We start from the raw sequence: 13,962 nt of genomic DNA on the forward strand, positions 1-13,962 counted from the left end.
GAAAATCTGGCCAAGTTGTTTGTATGCCCAATGGGAGAAGAGCTCTTTTGAAAAAAAATCTACCCCTAATTTTGGATGCTGAGCTCTTGAAAATCAGCTCAATAAAGTTAATGTAAAAAAAAAAGTTTTTCTAAAACATCTAGCACAAGCTTACTACACAGTAAAAAACATTCCTAGGCAACAGGAGTCTTCAGTCATCCATCAGCTTGCTCAAAAAAGCCAAATACCGGCTTGTTTACTTACGGAAAGATTTCAATAGCTCACAAAACAAAAAGTCCTTTACTTACATCTTCAGTGTCCTTAACCCGTAAAATCTGTTCCCTCAGGTCCTGTAAGTCATTAAACGTGGACTGTGCTGTAATAGAATATACTAGTGCAAACCCTTGACCGTTCTTCATATAGAGATCCCTCATTGCTGTAAATTGCTCCTGTAATCAAATATTTTAAAAGGTAATTAATTAGCTATTAATATATATAACAAACATTTCAAAAGGAATCCTTTTATTCTAATAGAGATAAGAATGTAGTAGCTAACATTACATTTACATTTTTACCCCTTACAGAAATTCAGTGAAGCCTATGAATTTAATGAAAACATTAACTCAATTCCTTCCCTTCTTCCTCGCCCCTCCCTCAGGAGGAAAAAAAACCCTGTTAGAACAGACAAAAATAGCAGAAAAAAAGGCAGAGGATGCTATAGAATTAAATCTGGTAAATATCTTGCAGATAAATATGGACTAATGTACATCTAAAGCATACTACTGTTAATATTTGGTTAATATTTGAAATACCAGTGCAAATGTGTTATTTCGCTGCCAGAGATGTGACAGTCTGCAAATATGTCCCTGCTCTAGTACTGTGCAGAGACTGCCTAGGTGCCCACACACTTGTGGCTTTTTTTGTGAACACCAATGTGTAGAAGAAAGGGTGAGCTCACATTTAAGCACATGTAACTGTACAGCAGTTATTTGCTGCAAGGAAATGGCTTGAAGGTTCAATGTGATGAAATATAAGGGTATGCAAGAATGGGCTGGAAAATCCAGGGACTGACCCAAGAGCTATCTTTTGTACAAGTCAGTGAAACAACCTTCACTAGAAATTTTAACCGTACTTTGATTTCTATCTGCCTGTGCTACTTTCAACATCATGGTATCCAAGTGCTTCCCAAAACAAACAGCAATTGTGTTTTAAAACTCTTTTAAGAAGCAGATCCTCCTCCCATAGTGTTCTCAACCACTGGAGTCTGTTTGTTTAGTGACCCCCTCCCACAGGATGATAAAAAGGCTTGGTAGGCTTTCAGGAAGCTCGCTTAGTGGATGCTAGGAGGAGGGGGATGACAGGGCTTCCCCCAGCACGGAACAGCTGGGCAGCACAGAGAAGCAGCAAGAGGGGCAGTTGATCTGGGCAGGAAGGGATTCCCACAGGAGGCACAAGGCCCTTACATGCTCCAGTCACATGGGCTATGGGGGTGGAAGGACATCCTCAGCTGCTGCGAAGGAGAAGCCTCTCTTCAAATTTGCGCTCTGGACAGGCTGCTGTTTCATCGTGCCCTCCTAACATAGAAAGCAGCTGAAGGAGAAGAATGTCCCTTCCAGCACTATCTGAGGAAGAGCCACAGCATGGAAGGCCCTGTTTGTTGGAGGAGGGTGCTTTAAGAAAGGAGGAAGCAGGCCCAAGTGCAGCGGCTTGACAGGGAACTTTCTTTGTTTGAAAAAAATAAATACATCATAGTTTCAATGATTCAGGACCTTCAAGTCGTGTCCATTATTAGCTTATGGAACGGTGTGGTTTTATGATGGTCATCCCATACCCACCTTTGTCCTCTTATAGCTTGTTACCATCCCTCATGTCTCTGACTGCCAGCTCTTTGGGGCAGGGACCATATCTTTTGTGTGTGTTTGTACAATGCTCAGCACATTGTGAACTCTGGGCAACATCACAATACAGTACATTACGAATGATCATCCCTAAATTCTAGCATCATGTTATAAAGATACCAGTTTATTCCTATGCAGAGTTGATAAGGTGTTTAGAATTTGGAGGAACACTAATCCATTCATATCCCATCTGTGAGAGAAATTCATGCTAGGTAACATCTACAATCACTGAAGAGACAAGGTGGGTGAGGTAATATCTTTAGTTGGACCAACTTGAAACAACCTTTCAAGCTACACAGAACTCTTCTTCCAGTCTGGGAAAGGTAATAGGAGTTTTCACAGCTACATACAAGATCGAACAGATAGTTTAGTGTAAAAGTAGTTAGCACATATTATAAGAGACCATTCAAGGTGCAGTGGCCCATTAACATCCCTATAATCATAGGACAAAAAAGGTTTCAGAGTCGCAGCCGTGTTAGTCTGTAACCAATTCATTAGAGCATAAGCTTTCATGAGCTACAGCTCACTGCATCCACTGCATGCCTCCGATGAAGTGAGCTGTAGCTCACCAAAGCTTATGCTCAAATAAATTTGTTAGTCTCTAAGATGCCACAAGTACTCCTTTTCTTTTTTCGAGAACACAGTGATTGTGTGCAGTTTTCCTGGGTTTGGCTGTGTTCAGGTGACAGATTCACCACACTGGCTTTTGGGTTACTTAACAAAACACTGCAGTTTAGTGCAGCTGCAGTCAATCTAACATTTTCTTTTTGACAGGATGGGGCTATTTCACTGACAAATCCTTTTAAAATGCAACTTCATTTTTAACTTTAAAAATTCTATATTTTAGATTTTTCTTACTGTCCCTGCTGTGTCGAGGATTTCAAGCATACACTGTTGGCAGTCTACTTCCACTTGCTGGAAAAAAAGGAAGAAACAAACAACAGTAAGAAAAAAAATGTAATATGCTCAAAAGTGTGCAAGTGAGAGACACAGAATTACAACCAAAGAGCCCTTTAACTTACGTTTTCCTTCATCCGTCCTCAAACCCACAAAAAACAAACCTGTTAAATTTTCCAAGTGTTCCACTTACTAAAAATAATTTCAGATTAAAGAGGGTAATTCCAGAAAAAGCAACTCTTGAATACGAAGGTTTTAACAATTTTTTCGCTTTATTGTCATGCACAAAAAGCACCACTTCGTTTCGTTTTCTGGTTTGGAGCCTTTAATTGTGACAATAATTATTCTTATCTCTAAAAAATGGGGATCTTTACATCAATCTGAGTGGAGAATGCAGCTCTAAGGATAGAATTACATCAAGCCACTGTATCAAGGATTCGAACAAGAGCTTCTGCTTTGTAATTGCAAGCTCATTTCCAAAAAGGCAGTGAAAAATGTCATATGCCTTCAAAGTAACCAACATTCATTTAAACTAAACAGTGAAGTGGTCTGTTTTTTTAAAAAACAATGACTATACTTCAGTACTTAAATCTGTGATATTTGTGTTATTTTCTTTACTTACAGTAGGAAACATTGCAAACGCCATGGCATGATAAATTCAGATTCATTTATTTTTAAATGGCAATCAGTGTTATGTCAGCGTACCATGAACTAAGACTCCATGACATTAAGGGTATGGCTACACTGTGATAAAAAAATCCTGTCGCACCAAGTTTTAGAGCTCGGACTGCGGGGCTAAAAATTGCAGTCTAGACATTCAGACCTGGACCTGAGCCCGGGCACCCTCCCCCTTCGCGGGGTCTCAATGCCCAGGCTCCAGTCCAAGCCTGAACGTCTACACGGCAATTGTATAGCCCAGCAACCTGAGCCAGAGACAGCTGACCCGGGCCAGCCGCTATCACGCTACAGGTCTTATAATTGCACATACCTTAAGGCCCTGATTCTGCAAAGTGCTCTATACAGGCACAGAGAACCAGCTGCATGGATCAGTTTGCAGGACTGGAGGCTAACAAGCCAACCTCACTACACTAACACAGATCCAAACTCACAACCCCTTACGCAGACAACATTCGCAGGACATGGAGAAGTTTTGCCTGAACTTGAAAAGAAAAAGAAAGATGAAGTATCAGGCCCTAAAAGGGTTGATAGAAAATAGCATAATTTTATACTGTACCTTTCTGTATGAATCTTCTATTGTGGGGTCATATTTTTCAACAAAAATTCCCTGAACAAATTGTACAGTCTGAAAAAAAGGGAAAACAGTTAAAGAATAAACTCCGATATGGCCTACTGACCTTCAAGTAGCAGCTCTTCTAAAACAGAATAGTGTAAATTCTGCATCACATCAGTATTGCCAACCCAAGCATTCAAAGTCATGAGACAGGACAAAAATTTAAATCTAATAAAATTTGGGGTTTTTGGTTGTTTGTTTTAGTTTTGAAGTCTTCAGTGTGTACGGTCATAGTTTTAAGAATTTCTCAGCAACTACGAGGGCTAGAAACTTAGTTATTTTTTAAAGTGACAGCTGAGTGTCTCACAAAATCTCACAAAGGAACTGGGCCTTCAGAAAAACCACCAAATATTGAGAGAGACAATAAAATCTGGAAAGGTGTCACCACTGTGAAAGCCTCTGTATTTGAGGTCTAAGTTTCATTTAGAGCATCTCAGTCTTATTAAAATGCAGTAACTTAGACTGTAAGCTCTTTAGGGCAGGGATAGGGGTGTTTTGTTCTGTATTTGCGCAGCACGTAGCACTGGGGTCCAGGGCATGATTAAGACTCTCCAAGGTGCTAAGATAATACAAATAAATAAAATATTAATACTGACAAAGATATACAGCAAGATTTCAGAATGACAGATTTAAAAACTATCTTTAAATTATTCACCTCTTAGTAATTGTAATTGTTTTTATAACAATCAAAAAATGAATAAAAACCAACTAGAACAGTGCACCATACATTCAACCAACACAATTTATATTAAAACAGAAAAAAGAAGATACCACTCATTTCAAAACTGAAGTTCTTTCCCCTCCTATGCACGCACTCAGAGTGAAACTAGAATGGGAAGCTTTTGACATGGCTGGTGTCTGGATATCCAGTATTTATCTTAAATTTGTAAAGGATCCTGTATTTTAACTCCGTTCTTTTAGGGCTTTTGGATGGAAACTCATGCTTTTCCACCAACCATGCTATGGTTTTCTACTTTTGCCTTGTGAGATAGATGAAATTCGCTTTCACCTATCCCAGGGCTTCGCAAATGTCTTTCATAGTATGGATCAAATCTGAATAGAAAGGCATGTGCTTTAGATATTTCCTCTCCCATTTGTGATTGCAAAGCATCCCTGTAACAGCAGCAGCATTTGCTTACATAGAAGAGTGAGGTTTTTAGCTTCTTTTAATGTGATTTAATAGCGGGAAATGAGGAAAATGTAGCACCAAGTGCGACCAGCCAGATCTCTGCAGGTCACAATTTGAGAAATTCGGAACTGCTCTATTTTCAGGGTGGCGGATTTTTTGTTTTAACCAGATACTGCTACATAATCTACTAGATAAACTTGGGTCTGTGAACCAGGAACTACTAAATTCTAATGCTAATCTGTCCCTGACTTGCTACATAAATATAGGTATAGCAACCTCTGTGCCACACACACACACACACACACACACACACAAATAAATAAATAGCAGGGCTCAAACATGCTTTTGCTCCTAAACAGATGGTTTCAGATTTTGAAAGAGTAGCACACAGCCAGGAATCTGCAAAAGGCATCACTATATTCTGGAGAGTACAAAATGCCCACTGGTTTCTTTTAAACTAGCAAGAAAACAATTTTCTAGCCTTCATGCTAGAGATTTCCTGCAGATGGGAGGCATGTGGCCTCACTCAAAATCTCAACTCATTCTGTAGTCTAGAACAGTGCTTTTCAATCTGTGGTCCCCAGACCTCTGTGGGTCCGCAGACTATGTCTAATACTTCCAAAGAGGTACATTATGCGCCTCCATTCAAAAATTTTAAAAGGTTGAAAACCACTGGTCTAGAAAGACAAAGTCTCTTCTTCTTTACCATTTCCCTATCACACTGTATGGTGGTTATCTCAAAGGTCTCTTCAGATAGAAGATCCCAGAAATACCACTTTAAATGAGATAATCGGTAATGCAATCAGCCATGGTGTTATATAAGGCAACAGGAGCCCTACCACAACAGACAGAACTCCTTAAGATTGTGGTGATTATATCCAGAGACTTCAGAATGGTTACTACCAAAAAGGGTACAAAGACTTTGTTTTGGTTAAGAGGCTAACACTGGAAAATATGATTCAGTCATGACTCAAAAAAAACAACTGTATCTCATTGGTATACTGTTAATAGTTTCCCCAGGTTTGTAAGTTAGTCTTCACACAAAGGTGCTAGAACCTGGCAGACCACTCTGAACAGCTTCCCCTTCTAACGTAATATCCCAACACAACTCATTTTGTAATCAATGTATGGTGTACCTAATAGAAGAAAGTTATTAACTGAATCGACAGGGCCTTGTTTTCAGAAGAAACTATTCAACCGCAGCTCCAACCAAACACTATGGGAGCTGCAGGGATCAACACTTCTGAAAATAAAGTTCCTTGTTTCCACCAGGTACAAGACTGCCCATTACATTGAAACATCACTGTATTCACATTTAACTACACTGTGGCTCTATTTGTTACCTAGTATTACTTCTTCACCTTCCAAGCACTTCACAATATTTGCTGATCTCCACAACACTCCTGTGAGGTAGGTAGATAGCACCCTCACTTTATATGTAAGGTAACTGAGGCAGACAGGAGAAGAGAATTCAGAAGTTCCTGGCTCCCAGCCACACCTTCCATTACTTATATTACTCTCCCTTAGCACAGGGCTTGAATGTTTGCTCATTTTGTGTTTGTCCAATTATACATATGAGCATTTGCAGCCAGATGCTGGTAACTTTATTTTCTCACTGATTGGCCAAAGGATCTTGCTTGCCATTAGAAAGGAGCAGAAGTCCATCGCACAACAGATGACTATTAAAAGAAAGCTTTAAAATAACTGCGCATTCGTTACTATAAAGGACACACATTATACGGCCATTAGTGCCCGAGGGCAAGCCAGGAGAAGTGTTGCACTATCAGCATTATATTGGGAAGCAAGAGTCAAAACAAGAAAGGAGGTTTTGCAATAAAACACCACCACATTGTGTTCTCAACTGTCATTCAAATACAGAACCAAATACCAATACCAGCCTCTTTATAAGTAATGTTAGTTTAAGTCACTTGGGGGTGGGGGAGGAGAGAGAAATTTTAAGATTACTATTTGCTAGGGTGATCAGACAGCAAATTTGAAAAATCAGGACGGGGGGAGGGGCGGGGGGGGGATTGGAGCCTATATAAGAAAAAGACCCAAAAATCGGCACTGTCCCTATAAAATCGGGACATTGGGTCACCCTACTATTGGCAGAAAAATACCATAGTTATATTGTGTTTTAATCCCTTCCACTGTATTATTTTAAAGCCCATCAGAACCTCTCTTCTGATGGCTGTCTTGTAAATAATTTACTATTTTGTTACCTCTCAATGCCATCAGATCTTGACTTGTTTATTGTTAATTTTTTGTTCCCCATTATCAGCATGTTGGATCAATATGTCCATATGCAATGCAATGTATGGTTATATAATGTCAATAACGGCATTTGGCTTACCAAATATCACCGGACATGCACACTGACATTATTCTTCATTCATTCCAGTTGTATCACTGGTACAAAGCTGCTGATCAATGGAGTCACCCCCCCACTTTACAGTGTTGTAGGTGAGATGAGAATCAGGTCATCATACATATTACTTATAAAAAACAAAAAACAAGTTTATTTGTCCACAGAAAAGATCTGAGAATTAATGAGTCTGAAAAAAAAAAATCTAACTTTTACCTAAAAGTTAAATATTTGGAAAAGCAAAAGTTTGTTTTTCAATTAAAAAAAGCTGTGAGACTGAACTGATTTAGATTTTACATCACAAGTGAGGAAACTTCTCCGAAATTTGACATCTGTCTGACATTTTAGTGGCATGTACAGTAGGTTAGAAAGAGTCTCATTGCAGGACTCCTAAATCACAATTATTATATTCCTGATGGGAAAAACAGACATAGCCTAGGGGACTATTGGGGGACAGGGGGGTGAAGAGCCTCATTATTAATTGCTGAAGTTACCATGGAAGAGTAGGGTTTTATACAAACACATTGTTAAGAATAAAGTTTTACACCTGCATGATACCACAGGTTATTATGGGGAAATCGACTAAATAGTGCATCAAACCAAATGTATTATTTAACAACCGGATATGCTTTACACCTCATCTGTCTTCTCTCACTCACCCTCTGGGTTCTGCAAGTAACTTACCAAGTACATCAGCTTTTCATCTCCATGTGTAAGTGAAAGGATGCAAGAGAAAACAATCTTACTATCCTTAACACCTTATTTTTGCCTACACTAAAAACAATTGGACAGCTACTCCCACCCCTAAGTGACAGGATGAATTTGCTTGCTTTGGTAAGTTCCCACTAGTCCCTCCCTGCCTACTCCTTTCAGTAGTGAGCTGGCTGATTTAGATGTGTGATACATAGCTGACGCATGCTCAGTACTACAGTGAAGGACTGAAGTTTCCATTACAGTGCACTGGCTTTGCCGTAAACCACTGCGAAGCAACACACGTACTTCAGACGTGAGCAGTGCCAGTGTTACCCTGCTACACTACCAGTGGGCTGTTTCTTGCCACCCTGGTTTCAGTCTAGTTCCATCTGCAATGGAAAACATGCAGCCCTTGAGGAATGCCAGCTACCCTGCGCCTCAGGCATCCACAGTTCACGAGCATTCAAGCCAATACGCTGTGCTTCATTTTATTCTAGATTACACATTTTCAATTTACAAAATATATATTTATATGCTAGGTTATATACATGCAAACTGAAAATAAAATAGCAACACAAGTCTTTTCACTGAAAACAATCTCAGTGCTCCATCTTTAAAGATTTGGTCATTTTAAATGTAATACATTTACTACTTGAGCAGTTCAATAGCAGTAATCAAATCAAGTGTTGGGTACGCAGAAAGTAACAAAAATGTCCCGATAGTGTAAAATAATTCTATTTGCAACGAGACACTGGTGAAATTTTTGATACTGCCCTCCAATGCACAATTTTCAAGTCAGATACTGAATGCTCACTCACCAAAGCAGACTTCCCAACGCCTCCTGAACCCAGGACCACTAGCTTGTACTCACGCATGATGTGGTCTGTTCAAATACAGGTAATCTGAAAAACAGGGGGAAAACATGGAATTAGGAGCAATGTTTGCAAGCATCACCTCAGAAACATTACATGTTTTCCCGAAGAACCACTGTCATAGCACGTTTATTTGTAGGACAGACTAAGTACAAAAATCTCTTGTATAGCTAAGTACAAAAATCTCTTCAGCCGCAGCAAAAAGATTTTTATTTTAAACCTGGGTACCCAAGCAAATGTGTACTTTGATTGCTGTAATTTACTGTACTCAGTGTAGCAACCTTCAAATTCAAAAAAATAAATTAAAAACCCACAATGTTCTTTTCACCAGGATGCTGGTAGATGTACAGAGTCTTTTTATTGTTTCTGTTCAGTATTATTATACGAGCTGGGATTTACCTTTATTTGTTTTACTGACGTTCAGTTATTCACCTATTTCAGGGAATGTGTGAGGAGTCTGACTCTGGAATTAATTTCTTCCCTTGGGACACCAAAACTTAGACCTGTTAACTTTCTCGGAATACTACAAAATTAGTCTTTTCTTTCAGGTATTTGGGAAGAAAGAGGGTCAAATGTGGAGTGATAAATGGGCATTTTGATATGTATCCATCCATTAAAGAGAAACAATTCTTCCCTAAAATCTATCTGCACAAAATATTACTACTCGCTTATGGCACCTTTCCCTCACTCTTCCAACTTTTAATTGCATAAAACTACAAGCAATTAAACAAGAAAATTGAACCAGTGAAATAAAAGCACCGGAGTTTACTTCACCCACCCACCCGCAACAGGGAATGATTTAGGAGGTCAATATTTTCTTTCTGAAAAAGGTCAGGCCTGACTTAATGCTGCCAAGTCAGAAAACTCTCTGCTCTTCCACGCAACGCCTGTGCCTTTTTATGGAAATCTCTCAACTCCCTATGCAGCACAAGAAAATTTCTCATTCTCATCAAGATGCCCTGACAAATAAGGAGAATGACAAAGCCAGCGATAAACATTTTACACTATGTTTACATTATAAGCCAGGCTTGGCTGCCCCATCAACAGAGCCCAAGCAAACAATGACCTCACCAGCTAATTATCTGTTCATTCGTCCCCCAGTAAAATAGCACTTTCTTCCCAAGTAAGGATTCAGAAATATGAATGCTATGAAACTGGATAGGTTTAGTTTCTCAAAGGGATTTCAGACTAACTTTGCCACATGATTTATGGGCCTTTCTAGGTATAATCTTATGATTTGTTGTAAAAATAAAGATTTATTCCCTGTAGCAGGATATAAAAATAAACCAACTTGCTCACTGGAGTTAACAGTGTACAGAGGGCATGGTCTGTGTTCCCAGCTCTGCCACTGATTCACTCTGGGACCATCGGCAGGTCATTTATAACTTGTCAGTGTCTCAGTTTATACATCCATAAAATGAGGGTGAAGGCTGTAACACAAAAATTCTTGACAAGAAAGTTGCTCTATGACTGCAAAGAACTACTGATGGGAAACTGATCCTGAACTCCAAAGATGCCCTGTAGCTAAATTACTTGGAGTTTATGTTCTTGAACAAGATGAAGAATCCATAAGTACATCCCCATTTGTTTTAAGTTCAAAACTGACATAGTATGAGACAGAGAGAAATCTAAAGGCATTACCTAAAATTACCAGGCTGGATGATACATAAACAAGTCTGATGTGTTTCAATTAGAGGATCAAACAGTCCCTCATTATAAAAAACACTAACATCAGCCTTGATGGAAACATGCAAGATTTTGTAAATATGCATGCAAAGTTGTACATGCACCGTTGAACTCATCCAGCTTGCTCAAACTCTAATCTGCAAGTGCAAGTCAGACGCTGCACGCACAAAGCAAAATATGTACAAACGTGTGAACAGATTATAGCACCTGCCTTTTAGAAAATTTAGCCCACTATGTTTACTGGCTAGGAACAGTAGGGATGGACTGGATCGTCACTTCAAGATAAGCCTTTGTTTTAAAATGTTACGTTTATAACATTTTGCCCTACGATAACTGCAGTCCTGTTGCTTAAATACTCCATTTTAACCCTTGTTATAACATGCTTGACCTGTGAGCCAATGTTGGGTAACCCACACACAAAACTGATTTTGCCTAACAATCTCTGTTTTATTTATTTCTTGCTTTTAAGCTAGTAAAATTTACAACGGTTCTACCTTCCTCCCAACCTTAGACCTGATCTAGCAAAGCACGCAGGTGTGTCTGTGTGTGTGGTGGTAATGGTGGTGGAAGAGGTGTTTTCTGGATCAGGGCCTAAATGCTCAGCGTTTGAACAGCTCAGAGTACTGTAGTGAGCTCATCACTGAAATGAATGTTCATATAAAGCTATATTAATTTAACAAAATGTATCCTAACAGATTAGTACAGTGCGACAAAAAATTAAACTACACTTGTGGAAATAAATACAAGTAATTTTAACAATGTAATACTATAGCTTTTTTTGTTTATACGTTCATTTACTCATTAATTTGCAACATTTGATTATCTGCAGTGGGGCTCCCAGTCAGGGTTAGCTAGGAGATTCTACCACACAATGTCAGTGGAGAAAAATTTACTGCAAGTATCATCTCTGAAGTCCTATCTCGTGAGACCAAAAACCCACAGAGGAATGCACCACTAACATTTTTAGGTCGGTTGATTTATATAGAAGGCTAGATCTTATGGCCATTAATGTATCAATGCCCTTTATACTAAAACAATAAATCTAAAATCTTGGTCACTATTTTAAGGAGGCAATGCAGTAACAACCTACAGGAATTCTTTGCAGAAGTAAGATTATTTGAAAGTTAGCATTCTGAATGAGACCTAACTACTCACTGTGGGATCTGGGTAACTCTCAGACAACGAGTTTATCCTCACAACGTGTTTGTGAAGTAGGGAAGTATCCCCATTTTACAGATGCAGATATTGAAGCTGAGAGAGATTATGTGACTTGCCCAAGGTCACACAGGTCTATGGCAGAGCTAGTTACTGAACCCAGTTTGCTCGAGTCCCAGACCAACACCTTAACCATAGACCATCCATGCTCATGTGGTAATGGATGCATAATATATCACAGAAATCAGAGAAAGAGAGACCTTTTAGGTCAAATCCCATCTACAAAGATACATAATTTATGAAAGCTGGACACAAACCAGAATCTCCAACTGTCACATCAGTTCTAGTATGTGCCTCATGTGGCTAGTGTGTTTAACAATTGATTCATCTGTAGCCACACAGAACAGTAAAATATTTTGCAAATAACTCTGCTCACTGGGCCCTCTGGAAAAAGCCTGCTAGTTCTCTGCAGGATTATCCTAGCAGCTTTTATTGAAAAAATAGCTGTAACTGATTCTCTTGCATATGAGACTGTCTAATGAGTCATTGTGGTTCAATGGTGCACAGGACAGAGAGTCAACAATCCAGTGTTCTACTCACAGTGATTCAATGGCAGAGCTGGAACAACTCAGGCAAGTCACTTCCCCTCTCTGAGCTTTAGTCTGCTCTGTACAACAAGGCTCCTTATGGAAGAAAGGCACTTTGAAAGTGCTAAGTGCTCCAGCTTTCACCCTGACCACACCACACGATCCATCGTCTACAGCCAAGCTCTGCGATACAACCGCATTCGCTCCAACCCCTCAGACAGAGACAAACACCTACAACATCTCTGTCAAGCTTTCTTACAACTACAATACCCACCTGCGGAAGTAAAGAAACAGATTGATAGAGCCAGAAGAGTTCCCAGAAGTTACCTACTACAGGACAGGCCTAACAAAGAAAACAACAGAACGCCACTAGCCGTCACCTTCAGCCCCCAACTAAAACCCCTGCAACGCATTATCAGGGATCTACAACCTATCCTGAAGGATGACCCAACACTCTCACAAATCTTGGGAGACAGGCCAGTCCTTGCCTACAGACAGCCCCGCAACCTGAAGCAAATACTCACCAACAACCACATACCACACAACAGAACCACTAACCCAGGAACTTATCCTTGCAACAAAGCCCGTTGCCAACTGTGCTCACATATCTATTCAGGGGACACCATCACAGGGCCTAATAACATCAGCCACACTATCAGAGGCTCGTTCACCTGCACATCCACCAATGTGATATATGCCATCATGTGCCAACAATGCCCCTCTGCCATTTACATTGGTCAAACTGGACAGTCTCTACGTAAAAGAATAAATGGACACAAATCAGATGTCAAGAATTATAACATTCATAAACCAGTCGGAGAACACTTCAATCTCTCTGGTCATGCAATCACAGACATGAAGGTCGCTATCTTAAAACAAAAAAACTTCAAATCCAGACTCCACCGACAAACTGCTGAATTGGAAATCATTTGCAAATTGGATACTATTAATTTAGGCTTAAATAGAGACTGGGAGTGGCTAAGTCATTATGCAAGGTAGCCTATTTCCCCTTGTTCTTTCCTACCCCCCCCCCCGATGTTCTGGTTTAACTTGGATTTAAACTTGGAGAGTGGTCAGTTTGGATGAGCTATTACCAGCAGGAGAGTGAGTTTGTGTGTGTATGGGGGTGGGGGGGGGTGAGAAAACCTGGATTTGTGCTGGACATGGCCCACCTTGATTATCATACACATTGTAGGGAGAGTGGTCACTTTGGATGAGCTATTACCAGCAGGATAGTGAGTTTGTGTGTGTGGTTTTTGGGAGGGGGGTGAGAGAACCTGGATTTGTGCAGGAAATGGCCCAACTTGATTATCATGCACATTGTGTAGAGAGTTGTCACTTTGGATGGGCTATCACCAGCAGGAGAGTGAATTTGTGTGGGGGGGTGGAGGGTGAGAAAACCTGGATTTG

General features: G+C 39.9%; 1 protein-coding gene across 6 annotated transcripts in view; it reads right to left on the bottom strand.

The window, feature by feature from the left end:
• The window catches only part of RAP1A (RAP1A, member of RAS oncogene family), a 69,371-nt gene that overhangs the window by 14,724 nt on the left and 40,685 nt on the right, over window positions 1–13,962 (bottom strand). For all 6 annotated transcript variants that reach the window (XM_084611459.1, XM_084611456.1, XM_084611458.1 and 3 more), the window contains 4 exons: window positions 9,071–9,154; window positions 4,009–4,077; window positions 2,736–2,792; window positions 288–428 (listed from right to left, as the gene is read on the bottom strand). In XM_084611459.1, the coding sequence (XP_084467585.1) occupies window positions 288–428; window positions 2,736–2,792; window positions 4,009–4,077; window positions 9,071–9,127 (324 nt within the window). In that variant the 5' untranslated portion in view covers window positions 9,128–9,154. The remainder of the gene's footprint in view (window positions 1–287; window positions 429–2,735; window positions 2,793–4,008; window positions 4,078–9,070; window positions 9,155–13,962) is intronic.

This window comes from Lepidochelys olivacea, assembly GCF_965140295.1.
Source record: "Lepidochelys olivacea isolate rLepOli2 genome assembly, chromosome: 21".
Taxonomy (NCBI): domain Eukaryota; kingdom Metazoa; phylum Chordata; order Testudines; family Cheloniidae; genus Lepidochelys; species Lepidochelys olivacea.